The following is an 18,801-nucleotide window of genomic DNA, read 5'->3' as shown; positions in this document are numbered from 1 at the left end:
CCAGATCAGAAACATTCATGTCTATGTACACAAACACATAGATTTATTTTAATGATTATTTTACGAAATGATGTCGCCCCCTGCTGGTAGGATACTGCACCTTTACACATTTTTTCACGCCCAGTCTAGGCAAAACAGTGACACAATATCCTCCAATGGCTCATCAGGTATAGCTACAACTGCATTATTCTGCTGTTTGATTGGTTCATTGATAAGAATCAATTAGAGGGCTGACTGATTTATTATCAGATTCTCTCTTTTCTATAAATACAAATAGCATTACTGACTTTCAGTTAAATATGTTGATTAGCATTATATTATAATATACATCATGTCCACTTGATTATTCTCTACAAGTTATTAATAAATAATGGCGTGATAATGGCAGACATTTAGAACATGACATCACATCTAGAAAACAATCATCTACATGTTCAGTTTATTGAAAAATAGGTGAAAGAAAATGTATTAAAATAAAAAGTACAGGTTTTAAACGTATGAGCACAGGCCTTTATTTCGAAACTCTAAAAATGAATTTTATTCAAGAATATTATCCAACGCCTCTGAAAACTTCAGTGTAATTGTACGTGGCTGCTTTTTGTTTTTAAGAGAATATTTAATGAATTAACGTATAAAAATGGACATGTATGTTTGCAGTTCTTGACATAAATGCAGATTAAGAATCGTGTTGGAACATCAGGAGGCTTTAATCCAATCAGAGCATTAATATACCTCACAACAGTATTTGTATGGCATTGACTGGAGGACACGCTTGTGCTATAATGCGCCACTTTTGATTTGTCCTCGTCTCCGTTAATTGAAGCTGACCGTCGCGCATCATTCAATATTTAATTTCCCGTTAATAAAAGCTCCTCGCGCTCCTCGTATATCACAATGATTTCTATCTGCCATGTGACTGTGAATGCAGCTGGAACAAAAGAGCCGACAGCTGATGAATATTGCTTTTTATTGCGCGCCTCACAGCTGATATGAGGCCTGCAGCACGAGACATGATCAATCTGTGACGGTTTATTTGAATCGTTCCCGTTTCATATGCGCCCTGTAGAATAATGTGATGTTATATGACGATTAGTGGAGATGTGATTATGGGTAATATTTAATATCAGAATGTGTGTGCCGAATACAGAGAGAAAAAAACACTTTGAATCTAACAGTTATTATGCAGATTTTAAATCAGGATCCACGTGCACTGATTTAATTTTGGGGTCCAGTGAAACTCATTTTATATTGTTCAAAGCCACAGATTCTTCTTCTAAATTCCACACATCAATAGGCCTACAATGAAAAACAAAAACCAAAAGGGTTATTGTGAGAAAATGACTCACAAAACAAAAAAATGAAAATATTTCCATATGAAATCATGTTGATGCTTTTAATTTGTTAATTTTCTCTCTAGGAAAGATGTAGAATATAACCACATCATTTAACACATTACACACAATCTGACACAAAAAAGATCTTTAAAATATTTATATTACTTACATTTTTCATAATTAAAAATGTTGTAGGTTATTATCTGTCAATTTGAAATTTTCCGACCATACGTTTACAATTTTAAAAATCCCTTTCTAGTGATTTTTATTTTTCCACTGTTATATTTTCTTTCTCTCTCTCTCTCTCTCTCTCTCTCTCTTTATATATATATATATATATATATATATATATATATATATATATATATATTAACTTGATTTTTCCTTTTCTTTTCATACGTTCACTCCTTCAGGCCTCTAAAAATCCTTCCACTGAAACAATCTAAAACAGAAGAATCATGTTTTATGAGCTGCTGACTGAAGGTATCATGATGAGACACTGATTCATTCCAAAAATGTCCCAAACAGTAAACAGTTAGTCCTGAGAGCTGAACATAAACTGAACATAAAGAATGATACTGGGTGTAAACATGCATATTAAACCTCCACCATATGAAGCTGTGCAGTGTGGAGCAGCTCTGTGGAGGCGGATCCATCCAGACTGCGGGCAGCATGCAGGGGGAGGGTTCCTGTCTGCTCCCCTCTTTCACACACACACACACACACACACACACACTCGGACTCGCGATGGCACATCAAGTTGAGGACAGCTGGAGCAGTTTCTGTCCACACCTCTGGATTAACACGAGCAGCTGATTCTCTCTTCTCTTCTTTCACTTGTTCACATTGTAACTTTGCGGATCTTACCAACTCTTCCTGCTCCGTCTTCTTTTTTCTTTTTTTTTGCACCGTTCTCTCTCTCTCTCTCTCTCTCTCTCTCTCTCTCCCTCTCTCTCCCTCTCTCTCTCTGTGTGGGGGATTCAGAGGTGAGAAAAAGCCCACAGCAGCAAATCACGCGCTTTATGGAAGTTGCAACAGGTCTGCTGCGCGCGGAGAGGCGCGTGTCCGCCGGGGATCACTCCGCGGCCTGTTTAAAGATGCTGAACGATGGTGCGCGTGAAGCCAGCTGTGTGCAGAGAATGATCGGTGAGTGTACTCTTCTTTAGTTTTAATGCTGCCACAGCTGGAATGTTGTCATCATCACAACTGGACGCTTTTGTCACGTTTTCAGGATGTTAACTTGATTTTTCTGCCTCTGTTTTCCTTCTGTTCATCTGTTCATTTCTTATTTTAATGGCGGAGAGAAATTCAGCAGTCAGTTGAGAATATTCCATTTTTTTAATTATTTAATCTATTCATTTAATATAATCTTACATCATTCCTGGTCTATTATTTTACTATATATATTTTTCTAATGTTAAATTTAAATTGATAAACTGCTGTTATGTTGAGTTCTGCAACTTCATCAATCAGAACACTTATTAAATGAAAACAACAGTCTGTTTTATGTTTAATAGTTTCACGCTGATTCCTCTTTATTTTACTATTTGCTTTTGATTTTTAAAATTCTTTTTAATATCGGTCTAAATAGTAATTCTTATGTAGACTATAAACAGGGATATTAATTATAGGCATAATATTATTATTTCAACTCAATTCTTTTTACATACATTTTTATACATCCAACTGCATCACATCACACATGTCTGTGGAAAGACTAACACAGACTTCCACCCAAGTTTTCTAAGGTGTACAGTATCTCACAAAAGTGAGTACACCCCTCACTTTTTTGCAAATATTTTATTATATCTTTTCATGGGACAACACTATAGAAATGAAACTTTGATATAAATGTACATCTTGTATAGCTTATAGATTTACTGTTGAATTGTATCAAAGTTTCATTTCTATAGTGTTGTCCCATGAAAAGATATAATAAAATATTTGCAAAAATGTGAGGGGTGTACTCACTTTTGTGAGATACTGTAAATTAATATTTAGTCCTATATGAAAATATATAACTTACTGTGTGATGTTACCATGGTGATTGTTGTTCTATTAATTAATTGAGAGGCTATATTATGAGTGCAAATATGTAATAATGTTACATTTTCTATTTATTCCAATGAAGAGCAGAAATAATGAGGAGGACAGAAAGCGGGCAGTGCAGTCAGCTCATATGATTATTAGTGTGTAGACCTTTTCTTCTGATGACACGTTCAAGAGACTAAAGAGAAACAAAACAACACGAGGGACCAATGAGACCCTCACTGAAGGCTTGATGGAATATTATACTTTATATTAAATACGACAGATTATTCATGTTTTCATCCAAAACAAGTTCCAACAAGAGTTCCACTTGTGGTTTTATTTATTCAGGTTTGGACACAGCTACATAATGTAACGTGTTGTCACTGTATTTACAAGTTAGTATAGAATCTTTTATTCTCACATATCATTCACTGAACTAACCATTACAGACTGAACACAGCTATGACAAGAAGGAAGAGAGGAAATATTTTCCATGTAGCTTATTTGGATGAACTGAGCCTTTAATATGCACACTCATCATAATCCTGATCATTAAACTCACACATATCATTATTGCAGGTAAATATTGACTGTGATGTTATTAGACCTACCTGAGGGACAGAAGCAGTGCGTTTCATATTGTTTCTCTTGCTCTCCGTCAGGTGGTGACTGTCTCCAGCAGGCCGTGTGTAAGGGCTGCACGCGGATCATCTCAGACCGCTTCCTGATGCGGGTCAACGACGCGTCCTGGCACGAGGAGTGTCTGCAGTGTGCCGCGTGCCAGCAGCCGCTCACCGCCACCTGCTTCTGCAGAGACTCCAAACTGTACTGTAGGACTGACTACCAGCAGTAAGTCCTTCACTTCTCCTACACACACACACACACACACACACACACGCACACGCGGGCAGAGTGCTTCTTGCAGCGGCCTGCATGTCTGCATGAACGGCCTCTGGAAAAAAAGAAAGAAGAGAAAACAAAACATTTTTAAAGCATTTTTCGTGTAATTCAATCAACTGACCAAAACAATTTAGTTTCATATTGAAACATTTTTTTAGAGCGATTTGAAAAAAACCAAAAAAAACCGTATTGTGTCAAGAAAATGATAAAGAAATATTGTGTAGTAATTGTTCTGGCCCAGTGCTCATCAAAGACAGATATATATTTACATATGACTCCAGACTAATAGTTTCTATTTCATAATTATTTGACAATTTCCATAACTTTAGTAGTTTTAATTTATTAATTTGTAGTAATATAAGACAAGTCAGTCAAAGAATGCTCACATTTTAAATATTGCCTTTTTTATTTATACAAAATCGAAATGTGAATTTGACCCTTTTAATGATTCAATAATGATATATTTGTCATCTTTTTAATGTAGAGTTAAATAAAGGCTTAGTATTCATGATATGGCATATTAATAAAACATAAATATATACCGTAGTGCATTGATATTAATTATATGTTTGAGGAGATTAAAAATGTGTTTTTATAAATAATTTGTCAAACATGAAAATTGTGCAATACTGAAATCTAATCCTGAATACAGGGATTGATTGATTGATTGATTGATGATGGTCAGGTGACTTTTAACCATATAAACACTCAATGGCATCAGTGTGTTGGTTGAGTTATAGTACAAGTGAGAGAGGGGGGTTAAATCATTTTACATTAGGTTTTCATGCATTATGGTATTTAATTCAAACTATAAATGTCATTAAAATGAGCCTGTCAATAACACTATCTATCTATCTATCTATCTATCTATCTATCTATCTATCTATCTATCTGTCTATCTATCTGTCTATCCATCTGTATCTATCCATCTATCTATCTGTCTATCCATCTATCTATCCATCTATCTATCTATCTATCTATCTATCTGTCTATCTATCTGTCTATCCATCTATCTATCCATCTATCTATCCGTCTATCCATCTATCTATCCATCTATCTATCCATCTATCTATCCATCTATCTATCTATCTATCTATCTATCTATCTATCTATCTACAGTGGTATGCCCGGTGACAGGCTAGATATAAGTACACTGTTATATATAAGTACACTGTTGCCCGTATAGTTGGAATAATTTAGTTTATTCCTCTTTTTATGTTCTATTTATACACATCAGTAATCACATTTGACCAGGTATAATGAGATTGATCAATACAATCTTGAGAATATATACACTTTATCTATCAATAATAAATCACATTGTCACAATCATATCATGAGAAGAAGTACAAAATATTTCATTCCAACTTTATTGGCAACAGTGTATTTATATAAGTGAAGCCTAAATATCTCCTTTGTGGGAGTGGCCATGTTGTTAGTGTGATGTCATTACGAGCCAGTGTTGATGATGGACTGTGGGACACGCCCCTCAACCTTTCCACTGCCTGAAGCAGCTTTGAGAGGCTGTCGCTATTGTCAATTATGACATCATATCCTCTTTTTATATTGTTAAATGAAAACAAACTTACCAGAAAAATGAGCACTTGAGAAATCATCAGTGAGACTATTTAATAAGACAGAAACCATGTTTAAAAAAGATGTGTTTGATTTTTTAGTTTAACTTATGTCCCATCCGCTAACATGGAGGGGGTGGGACTTGTGACCTGTATTGCAGCCAGCCACCAGGGGGCAGGTGGTTCACTTTTGGGGAGCTGTCGTGACCAGGGCTGGATTTAGGAGTTGAATAGATCCGGGGCTAAGCTCATATCACCCACAGAAAGGACACTATTGAATAGTAGTAGTGATTTATTTTGGTCCTTATCAACAATTTTCCAAAAAACAGTGCACATAGAAAAAAGTAAATAACAATAATGAATTATATCAAAAGGGGAATAAAACATTAAATTGATATTATATTTGATATTAATCTTCACATTCAGAATGAAGTAACCAGTTTTAATAATAAAAAATAAAGATGATGTGGGTCTTTTGAGAAAACATTGGAGGCTGAACACCCAAAAGCCCCCCCCCCCCCCCCCCCCACACACACACACACACACCCCACCCCCCCAGCTCCGCCCCTGCTCATGACATCCATCTTTATATGCACTACAGTTAATGGGTGTGCAGTATTCTGATATGTGAATGGTGTTTATACAATATGATGGAATTAGATCACCATTATCAAGCAGGCCGTCTGACTGTCAGTCTCATCTCTCTGCTGGGTTTCTCTGTGAGTCTGTCTTAAAGAGCCTTTGTCCAGTTTCACTGCTTTAAACAGTGAAGCGTCCCATCAGTAACACTGCTGCTCTGCTTTAAAGCCCGTGTAAGTATAGAGTATATAGTATAAAGTAAGAATAAATATGTGTTGAGTTTGAGATACCACAGAAAAGTGTGTTGTTAACCACCCTGCCAAATTTGAATGATTAAAAAAATCGCCAAATATATGAAATTAGGCTTCAAAATTGTGTAAAACTGTGGGAGTGCCCGCCAAGTCTGCTGAACCCCCCCCCGCCCCCCCCCCACCTAGTGTCACCTGTCAATCAAAGTCACCACCTCTACCCGAAACATGGATGCTACGTCTGAGAGCTTTCTGCTGCTAACTCAGCTGCTAGCTTGGCAGCCAGCTAACTGGCTAACTGTAGACTGTAGTAGTAGTAGTGTGCGCTAAATGTATTTATACCTCTACAGCAGCAGGAGCAGGTTTATGCTAATCAAATCTTGAAACACAGTTTGTGAAGTCTAGCTCCACAATTCAAATCTAAATGGTTGAAATGCTTTTTACACCTTTTTTAGAAATACATTTATGACCTATTTAATGTGTTTAGAAGAAAAGGTCTGAATTCACTTTACACTGTCTTTAAACAGTGAAGCATCCCATCAGTAACACTGCTGCACTTTCACTCACCCACAACAAGCAACATGTATAGCTTCTATAACATGACACTGCTGAGACAAGACAGCTTACATTTTCAGAGGAAACAGTGAATTTTAAAACCTTTTCAGAGTGAGGATCCATGGTTGAAGTTGCAGCAGTTTTTAAAAAAAATCTGAAAATTTTAAATATTTTTTCCCCACTTCATACAGTATATAACAATTAAATAAAAGCTCTAACAGGATTCAGATTACAACCTGGAAAATTCATATTTGTCTTTTTTTTCTTCTTTTTTGGGGGGTTCCATTGATAGTCCCCATAAAGCATAAAAGCAAGAAATGCACATTAAATAAAATACAATTGAACGTATCAAATAATGAGAACCACTATAATAAAAAGCACAGAGCATTTGCAGTGAGTACAGGCAGGTGTGATATGAGGAGGCCATACTCACCAGCGTCTCGTCTCATCTGGTTTTTAGTCTCGCTCGGGGAACGACTAACAAAGACCTACCAGAGGAGCAAATCCCGTACGGCTCTTAAAGGTGATCATTAAAATATTTAAAAATACTTTAAAGCATAAAAGCAACCTGTAATGTCAGTCTGACCCAGCTGGAGTTTGGTTTAGACTCTGATATAAATAAAAGGAGTTTTTATCATCTGAATGGGAAATGACAGTTTTAAAGTGCTTTATTGTTAAAAAAGATAAACGTGGAGAAGGAGAGAGTTCACTAAGGGCAATAATGTAAAATATGAATTTACATAGAAATCTGCTTTAATTCCAGGAAGACATGAGCTTTACATATATGGCAAACAATACAAATGAATCATGAGATTAGTTTGCCAGTCTTCTGCTAGGCGTGACTCACTTATTGGTTGCAGAAATGCTTTATTAGGAGTTTCAAACAAGGAGGGAGTGTGTATTCCTGAAAGACAAAGCTGTGTTTCAAATGAATGCTCCAGTTGTTAATAGTGGAACTAGCCCGTTAAAAGAGGCAGTGAACGGTCAGAGGAGGATCATTAATGAAATGTGTCTGATGGTGTCTGACTGCTCTCTTATTAAATGTAGATGAGTGTAGATAGAAGTCATGCTCATTATGAAGGAGAAACCATTCAAACTGCTAAAATGCTTTTATTTTCCATTTTTGGACTTCTGTTCACCTCATCCTCAAAATGCCCTAAATCTAATCTTCCAAATGTATTTTTCACTCAGTTGTTAATTTAAAATGTAAAAGACTCCAAAGTTTGATTCAAAAATATTTAGTTTATATTTATTTTTATTGATTGTTGATGTTGTGAGTGTGTAGCTATGAGTGCTGCATTACAGCTATAGCAAACTCATTCACTGTTATCTAGACAACCTCTATAGCACACATGAACAGAGGCTGTAAAATCAGCTACAATATATATGCATTATGGGTAATATTGTGCAAAATATGAGGAAGACTTTTTAAGGTGCTGTTTTGATGGATTGCATTAGATTGCACAGGTGTTATAATAAAGTGTGTGCATGAGTTAATATAAAAGGTATTAGTATGATTAGAAATTAGTACATAATGAATAAATATAACAAACATTCACATATCATTGTTTCTTATCTTGTTAAGTAAACCACTTTATAAATGAAATACAATCAGTAATGCAGTTGTTTGCTCTGCTGATGTGTATGGGTTAGGGTTATGGTTCTCTGTGTCAGTGTGTGTGTGTGTGTGTGTGTGTGTGTGTGTGTGTGTGTGTGTGTGTTTTCTTCAGTTTTCATATACATTTCCATTCTTCACAAACAGACTCAGTGCATTTGTAATTTAAGATTAATGTGAAGATGTGTGTACAACTTTTACCCCCCCCCCCCCCCCCCCCCCCCCCCCCCCCAACGCACACACACACATCACACCCCTCACTTCCCCTGCTGAGTCTCTTGACCCTCCTGGTTCCACACCACAGGCCTCCACTCAAACACAAACAGCCACAGGAAATTCATTAATAAACACCATTAGTAGAAGTCGGTGGCTAAAGGAAGCTTAACTACCGTGCTGGCAGATGAGAATAAAACGCTTTTCATAAACACTCATTTGTTTCCATTTTGGAGGGAAGTGACAAACAGTGTCGTCCTGCTGATAGCGGCAGCGGATCGGATGATGCTACGCGTGACAAACGATGTGGTTTGTAGTTGAGTTGGGAGGACTTGTTGAAGCCTCAGCCTGCTTCTAACTCGTTTGAAATGGTTACAACTGTGATTCATTATGTGTTACAGCAGCTTCACAGGAAGACTGATAGAGGAGATGACAGATACATCACTTCAAATGTCTTTATTTCTCTTTACAGCTGCATTTCAGTGAGCTAGAAAGCATTCATACTTGTACATATATACTGCTTACAAATGCTAAACAGGGTTATTGTGTATATATGTGTGCTGCAGTGTGTAGCGTTCTGGACTCTTTACTGTACTGGCCATCGTCTTATTAAATGTTGTTTTTAATCAAGTGCAGCTCAGGAGCAGCTTCACAGATACTGATGGGAGGATTTCTATCAGGCCTCTGTGTTTTATACAGCAGCTTAAACCTTTCCTCTGCTCTTCTTTAGTTATTCAGGGAGAAAAATATGTATTTATTAGCAATAAAAGAGAGTGAGTCAGGAGTTAAATCAAAGCTCAGCAGGTCATATCTACCACTCTGTAACTTGTAGGTTTATAAGGATGTTTTTACAACCTGGAATCAACCAAATATGTATTAAAAATATTTTTACAAGGACAAATGCAGTTATATATGGTGAGTAAAATTTATTATAAGGTTGCTTTTCAAATCTTATTTATTTTAAATATCCCCAAGTCCCCATTAAAACGGTCTTTTCAGTGCTTCAGTGTTTCATGTAGATCTAACCTCTTGTTATTGGACCGGTTTACTTACTTGTATTTGGCTGAATAGTCTTAATTGTCATCAGTTGTGTGCTTTTTGCTAGTAGACTCGTGCTGATGTCTGTAGGGAGTGAATATGTAAAACTCATCTGAGGAGAGCTGTTCCTCAGATGAGTTTTACATATTCACTCCCTATCATGCTTGTTATTGTCAATTCCATGAAAAAGACCAAAAGCAACAATGTGTTAATGCATCTCTAAATGCTTTCTGACTCTACTCTCTACATATATATTACATCACCATATTCCATAACGGATAAATGGGTTGAACAACTTCAAACTTGACTTAGACTAAGCCAGCTCATTAAAATGTTTCTTGAATCACAGCCAGATATTAATGAAAGGGTTCTCCTTCAATCGGTGTGCCATTAAGGATAGTAACATTCAGTTCAGTAGAGATATTTGTCAGTTTACTAGAAAACACTACAGCATTTTGTTTTATTATCTGAGATCAATTCAAATTTGCTGTACAGCACAGAAATCAAGTGCAAAGATGTGAGATAGGTTACCAAATAGATGTCATCCTGCTAAACTATTTTTTCAATTGGAAAATTATTTTTTATAAATAATGGAAATCCTTAATAAGAGATGCCATGGAGAGAGAGATGGCTCTAGCTGTTACTCTGGTGTATTGGAGTAAAAGGTGCTGCTCTGCCTGTTTGTGAGTGCATCACAGACGTGCCTGACATAAACAGACTGTTTTATCACGTGTGTGTGTGTGTGTGTGTGCTGGGTTTGAATTTGAGGCAGAAATATCCAAACGTTGACCCACGTGCAACTCTACTATCTCATCAAACAGACAGCTGATCTCTGTCCATACAGCTTGTGTTTACTGCATCACTATCATTGTACATGTTGTTCTACAGTATGTGATGTGCAGAAACAGTCACACTAAGCTTCTTCTATGTGTTTTGGGTAAAAAGAAATGATTAGAAACATAGGTCATCATGTCAGACAGTTCAGTGTGTTGACTGGCTGCAGGGTTTCTTCACTGTACACTGAACTATTTTCAACTTTTTTTTTTTGGTGGCACTTGGCCTGCAGGTTTCCATAGAGATTACATTACAACTCGCTGGGGGCCGCTTTTCTCCGCTCTTCGTTGTGTTTGCAGCTAAGTTCTGCTTTATTACAAACATCCTCATTTTAAAACAGCTGACCTGAGTAGACCTGTGCACAACACACATTGTAAATGTGTCACCATTAGATCCTGTCTGATCTGCTGTTAATGAAGTTGCCACTGCTCTGCTGTGTGTGTGTGTGTGTGTGTGTGTGTGTGTGTGTGTGTGTGTGTGTGTGTGTGTGTGTGTGTGTGTGTGTTGCTGTGTGATGCTACAGCCAGATGTGACACACAGCCAGCTGTTTGTTGTCCTCAGCTGGTTGTGTGTCACATCACTACTGATGTTTTTGATATTTCTGTGAAATCCGGGAAACATTCATTAACACCTATGTGAGTCCCATTCATATTTTTTATTATAGTAAAAGAAGCAAAATACATGAAAGTTGGTTTGTGATTTTGTGTGTGTGTGTGTGTGTGTGTGTGTGTGTGTGTGTGTGTGTGTGTGTGTGTGTGTGTGTGTATGTGTGTGTGTGTGCGCGTGTGTGTGTGTGTGTGTGTGTGTGTGTGCGCGTGTGTGTGTGCGTGTGTGTGCGTGTGTGTGTGTGTGCGCGTGTGTGTGTGCGTGTGTGTGCACTCATCCCTACTAATTAAAGATGTGCAATTTTGAGGCTTTTGTGTTCTCTACAGTTTTCATTATGGACCAATCTGTGTGCTGCAGTGTGGGGAAAATCCTGAAACACTGAAAACTTCTCCACTTACAGACTCAAAACAAGGCAAATTGCACTTGGCTGCAGAACTTTACGAGCGCGTTTGTTACCGGCATATCATTAGTGCAAAACGGAGCAGATTGCAGGTGTAAATGCTGCACAGTTGCTGTTAGTGGGTGCACCAGTGGTTCTCAACCTTTTTAAGTGATGTACCCCTGTGAAATATTTTCTCAGCCAAGTACCCCTAACCAACACAAAGCATATTTGGTTGAAAAAAAGAAATAAAAACTGTGTCATTACTGTCTGATTTTGTAACTGTGTAAAATATTGCATTCTCTTGAACTATTTGGAAATAAAAAGATATCAGAATAACTAAAGGGGGAAAAAAATTAACTTAAAATAATTATCAACCTCTTTTAGGATTATGATAAAGATATGTTTTTCAACTGAATTCATGAACTCAATTATTGATAAATGAACATTTCATTTTAAAGGACTTTTTGAATTGATGCTATTTTTTAATTATATATATCTTTAAAAATCTTATGTACCCCCTGGAGTGCCTTCAAGTACCCCCAGGGGTACTAGTACCCCCATTTGAGAACCACTGCACTAGTGGGTCCATTCTTTATGGATCTGGCCCTTAGTTGTGGGTAGGGCTTTATAAAGCTGTTGTGGCAAACACATTAGCAAAAAGTAGCTTATTTACACATCCAGCAGTCACATTCCCTCCACCCAATGAATGTATGTTCAGTATTCATTCTCTTTTTAGCCCTGATTTGGTCTCCACCAATGATCTCTAACTACAGAAGAGAATCTCAGGAATCTGGATACTGAGATTCATTGAAAGACTGAATAGATTTCTGTATGCACACATTTCACACATCTTGCTCCCTGGTTGAAAGTATTGTCTTTAGAAGCATTAGTGTTGTAGTACAGAGTAATGATTGTGCTCCTTGGCCCTCTGTGTACACTATTCATTTTTCATTTTTAAACAAAGAGGTATGTGAGATGTGTCATTGTAAAAATGAGCAGGTTTGTTTTATTAGAAACCAGAGGACTTGGTGTGTTGAGCATTAATCACAGCAGAGACCCCTGCAGGTGAGGATCTTGGAGTAATCCTGGACCTTAAGCACAGCAGGCTGTCCAGGACTCTAAATATGCTCCATCCCCCTGGGAACAAGGGGGCAAAGAAAAGAGGAGGGGAGGGGGGTGTACAAAGTCAACCCCAAAGAAACAACACAGGAACCAGTGGGAGCTCCTTAAAGCGCTGTTCTGTTTGGATACCACAGCTGATCAACGGCCCAGCTCGCCACTAGAAAAACAAGCCTTCGTGAAAACTTTGCAGATTGGGTTTCATCGCCTCTCCAGACTCTTGCCCTGGCAGCCGCAGGTTGTCCTCCTCCCACAGTCTCCAACATCATCTAACTGCAGTGATTTATGCTACTGGTCCTCTGACCCCATCTTGACTTCAAAAAGAGGCAACATGAAACAGTGGGAGGACGTGGAGTACAGGGAGCTGTGGAGGAGTTTTCAGCTCAGTAGTCAGAATACAGCTACTGTCTAAGTCTGCTTACTGACATTCATACTGGATATACATATATAGATATATATACAGATACACCATATATCTGATTGATCCATACATAAAACTTTATTTAACTTGATGCCATTCATAAATATTAACAGGCAATTTTAAAGTCTGTGTAAAGTAAGAATAAATGTTTTTTTCTGAGTTTGACATACCACAGAAAAGTGTGTTGTTAACCACCCTGCCAAATTTGAATGATTAAAAAAATCACCAAATATATGAAATTAGGCTTCAAAGTTGTGTAAAACTCAGCCTCTTTCTCTGCTACCAAACGCTGTGGGAGTGCACGCCGAGTTCACTGAAACCCCCCCCTACCAAGTGTCACCTGTCAATCAAAGACACCACCTCTACCCGAAACATGGACGCTATGTCTGAGAGCTTTCTGCTGCTAACTCAGCTGCTAGCTCGGCTACTAGCTTGGCGGCTAACTGAGCTTACTGGCTAACTGTAGACTGTAGTAGTAGTAGTCTGCGCTGAATGTATTTATACCATTACAGCAGCAGGGTTTATGCTAATCATCGCCGCATTATGTAACGTGGCAGTGATTTTCAGACCCGCCCACTAAATCCTGAACACAGAAATCTTGAAACACAGTTTGTGAAGCCTAGCTCCACAATTCAAATCTAAATGGTTGAAATGCTTTTTACACCTTTTTTTAGAAATACATTTATGACCTATTTAATGTTTTTAGAAGAAAATGTTTGAATTCACTTTACACTGTCTTTAACTGTACAGAACAAAAAGAAATCACATTGAGATTGGGCTTCATTCCACACATGTGTAAGGTTCATGCTGCACAGGGTCAGAATGACACCATAGGTTCATAGATCACATAGAAAATCTTAACTAAAGAATAATAGGAGACCATCTCCTCATAAATCTAGGCACTTTAGCTGTAACTGGGCAGTCATATGTTCCATCAGGTACATGTGTCTGATTGTGCTTTTGCAGAGGGGGTTAGGCTACATCAACAATATATGCATTAGATAGAGCTGATCAGTGCTAAAACAAGGTTCAGGTGCTTTGTCCAATAAGAACAGTAGTGGGTCCAAGAGGATGTCACTTCTTAAGATTCTTTTCCAAAATGTTTGGATTTTGGGGCAATCCCAGAAGATATGAGTATGATCCCCGACTATACCACAGTTTCTCCAACATTTAAGACTTTACTTTTTAATGAGGTAAAAATAACACATGTGGAACATTTGTAATGTTTATTCTGCAAATACAATGGAAACTGAAGAAAAGTTTTAACCAGCAGAATGTCTGATATTCAACTTGAAACTACACCTTCTTATTTTACATTGTGTCAAATCTGCATCATAAAGTTCTGCTGCTTTAATGACTAGCAGCTCCAGTTGGATCTGTACGGTGATTTACAAAGACAAATGGATCTCAATAGACAGTCAAGGTACATCTGTGAAAAGTGAAACAAGCTGATCGTAGTGTGTTTATGTGATGTTCTCATCTTACTGTAGTCAAACTGAAAGATGAGAACATCACTTTTGGCTGCTGAAAGACAGATGTGTGTGAGTGTGTGTGTGTGCATGCACTCACAATATATTTTCTTAAATTTAATCAATACTAAATAACTGAAGGAAATGTGTGTTGCTGGTATTACACAACATACAAAAGTCCATGAAATGTTGTCTCATATATGAACCATTACATTAAGACTTACAAAAAAAGGAAACAACCAACTGAAATAAATAAATTTGAAAAACCAAACATGAAGTTGAAAATAATTGATATGAATGTGGCCCCATAATAAAAACCAAAACACATAAAATGGGCAGTTTCTTAGCTTTCAAGGCTGAAGATACATATGATAACACTTTACCTTTACATACAGTCAGCTTCCTGTTGTTTCACTACACGAGGTCAGGTGTTGGGAGCCATTTAGGAAGTGATATGTGTTTCTTCCCACTGACCTCAGAACAGCTTGGCATTCCTCTACCACACTGAGACACCCTCTAAAAAGTTGAGAGACCTACAAATCATGAAGGGGCCGCAGGCAGTCTTTGATGCATGCTCGTCAGTCTGAGACAATGATAATGAAGCTGCGTTCGGTCATTCAATACGCGCTATTAATCATGAGTTCATACACACATCAGAGCTGTTTGAACACTGCTGAGGAAGAGGAGGAGACACTGGAAGAAGGTGCTGCTGCTCAATATCTACTGTAGTGTGTGTGTGTGTCTGTGTGTTTGTAAGACATGAGTAGAAGGCTTCATCTGAACATTTAAACATTTATTTGTTCACTTTTCTTGATATAAGTCACACTCATTTTCCTCCATTAGTATAATTTACATAGGACATAGGGCAATCAACCTGTCAATCAGGAGGTAGCCACGCCCTAATTCATACCCTGCTTTATCGTCAAATATAAAATCAGGGAGGCCAAAATATCACAAATGAACATCATACTGCATTGAAGAAGGCTTTAAACTAGCGATTGAGACCATAAACGCATTTTGAAAACGTTTACTGAGGTTAGAAATCAAGTGAAAAGTTGGTGAATTCTCCTTTGACTTGTATAGAGACGGAAGTCCTTTTGACACCAAAACGGTCGCCCCCTGGGGGCCTTTTGATAGAATGCAGTTCTAAGTACTTTCGCGTTGGCCTCATTGCAGAGGACCAGAACTCCCTGCCTGGTTGGACTAAATACATGGACATATTGATGAAAGTATTTCGGTTAGAAGGAAATGGATTTCATATTTCACAAGAATGGATACTTGCTGCAGCTGCTGCAGGCTGTAATATTCTCTGACAGTCACATGACCATCTCTCCACGATAGCACCACGGGTACACTTTGCTTTAGAAAGATGCTTTTCATGTCACAGTACAGCTGCTCTGATGGATTCATGTTGTCTAACAGTTCCAGAAATGTATCTGCTGGTTTGTGACAGCAGGATCTGAAGTGCTTTTTACTCTTTGGGAGTGTATTTTGTGAATGACACTCTCAAACAGAGCAGATCAGGTTGTCTATGTATATGATCATTTTAGGGGATTACAGGATTACACTAATGATGAAAATATGTGATGATTGCATGAGGTCCAATGTGTGAGTGCAGACATGAAGCATTGCTTTAGTTATGGTACTGTGTGATGGTACTGCCATCACACTCAGTCACACTGAGCCTTCTGCTCTTCTTGTTTTTTATTAGCAGCCTTAATGATAGCACCTCTTGATTGTACACTCTCATATCTCAGTGATATGTGTCTGTTGGGTTCTACAGTGTAGAGCACTGCTGCCTGGATCTACCAGGGAGCACATTTAGCAGCACAGCCTGTACTGCCAGATACACGTGGTTAGACGATTAAACTTCTAATGTTCATCCTCTCATGCAAGTGTTTCTGACAGAAATGTCTTACTGTAGGAAACAGGTTGGAAGCCCAACATCACCTGCTGTAAAAGGAATCAGTAACCTGACTGTGAGTCACCTATAATGACTCATGCCTCTAGAACTTCTTTTAACCTTTCAAATTTGACTCGTTTTCACATTTAACAGCTGTAAAAACACCTCAAATGTCTTTTATTCTGAAATTTGATTACTTTTCCTAAAGTGACCAAAAATGCACAAAAATGAAAATATTAAGTATTATACTAATAATATTATACTATAAGTAGCTGTAGATCGACTATTGATGCTTTCTAAACACATCTGTGGTTCAACATTTGGTATAAACACTTTTTCTGAGGGGATTATTAGAGCAGGTCAAGAGAATATGAAGAGAATATGAACAGTATATGAGGATTAAGGCTACACACATTTAAAGTCAGTAAACTCCACTAATAATATCAAGCCCAATCTATGATAATTATTGTTATCATTATGCAATACTCCCACTGTTCTTATATTCATGCCAACATGATAGCTGACTGTCATAAACACTTCTATGATGTAAGCTTAGAGCAGAGGTAGGCAAATAGTGGCCCGTGGGCCAAATTCGGCCCTGCAGCAAAAATATTTGGCCCTCTGATGAAAATTCAGATTTTCATAGTTTACATCAAAATTTTCAAATCATTTTTCACAAATCAACAAATAACAAAATAAACACAAGGCTCATGTTAATCCCAGTTATATATAGTTGTTACATCCAACCCTGTGACACAATGAGTTTTTTGATAAATAATCATCAGTAATGTGGATATAATGACTAAGTGGATAAAGGCAGATAATATAAACATTAAGTTAAGATCAGAAAATGACATTTTTACTATAATGCAGCCTTTAAAAGCAGGAAAAGACACGTATTCTATATCACCATATTACCATAGTCAAAATCTAAGAAGACTAAAAAATATCACAATATTGATATAATATCAATGCCTAGTCCGACTGTTGAACCTTTTTGAAAATGGTATCAAAGCATTGGTCCAATGAGAGCTAATGATCTATAATCAGACAGAGGTACTTGTACTCTCCTCTGATCCCAGATGGCATCACTTCTAAAATCTAAGACAAGTTATTTGGTCTCAGAAGTGTTCAGGTTCAGATGTGAAGCCTCACACCAGTCAACAAAATAATTTAAAGCCATGTTCAACTTCATCCTGTTCCAAAAGGAAGAGAAGTCTGTTATCATGACTACATATGCTGTAGAAACAATAACAGAATGCTTTTACATTTCTTCACTAATAAGACTAATTGATGTGACATGACACAGAAGGGGAAATTTCAACCGCAGCAACAATCTGGTATCATGTAGCAGTGTTTTGGGATTGTGTGTACCTCTGCGTTGGTGTTGGTTAGGTCTGAGTAGAAGTCAGTCACCAATAAACATTGTCTGGTCTGTGGCTTTTACCTTTTTTTTATGGCTCATAGTTTTATCTGTGAATACCGCTTTCCAGGCCAGCACCACCTCTGCACGTCATCAATGTCTGAGCACTGGAGGACTGCGGCTCTAAAAGTGTCCCTGACATGAAGGCGTTTATGCAGCAGAATTATGACGGGCCCCGGGGATCAAAGACTGAGCCACAGCAGTAGAGCCAAACCACCGAGCAACTGGGGGTGGGGGTGGGGGGGTTGGTGGAGGCGCAGGGCACAGGGTTGAAGGAGCAGAACTATTGTGTTGCGTAGACCACAACCATCAAATTTCTAGTGAATGGGAGGGGCAGGACAAGCATGTCAGGAGAGTTTGTTAAATTAATTATTTTTATGATCGCTGACGAGCCAGAGAGAAAATAAGAACCAGACCCTCCCTGTCCCTCACAACAACATGAGACACACACACACACACACACACACACACACACACACACACACTCAGACGTCATAGTGTGGACACTGTTTTTATATGTCCCACACTCTACCACCGATTGGTTTGTTTTAGAGTCA

The 18,801-nt window shown here is 37.8% G+C and overlaps 1 protein-coding gene across 1 annotated transcript in view; it reads left to right on the top strand.

Annotated features, from left to right (window-relative positions):
• Positions 1-2,356: 2,356 nt before the first annotated feature.
• LOC128380378 (LIM homeobox transcription factor 1-beta-like) overlaps positions 2,357-18,801 on the top strand; it is a 73,479-nt gene continuing 57,034 nt past the window's right edge. Inside the window, exons 1-2 of the mRNA XM_053340180.1 lie at positions 2,357-2,480; positions 4,028-4,214. Coding sequence (XP_053196155.1) covers positions 2,357-2,480; positions 4,028-4,214 — 311 coding nt within the window. The remainder of the gene's footprint in view (positions 2,481-4,027; positions 4,215-18,801) is intronic.

Source organism: Scomber japonicus, chromosome 19 (genome assembly GCF_027409825.1).
Source record: "Scomber japonicus isolate fScoJap1 chromosome 19, fScoJap1.pri, whole genome shotgun sequence".
In the NCBI taxonomy this organism is placed as follows: Eukaryota; Metazoa; Chordata; class Actinopteri; order Scombriformes; family Scombridae; genus Scomber; species Scomber japonicus.
The sequence above is the reverse complement of the archived record's forward strand: the minus strand, read 5'-3'. Positions and strand labels throughout refer to the sequence as shown.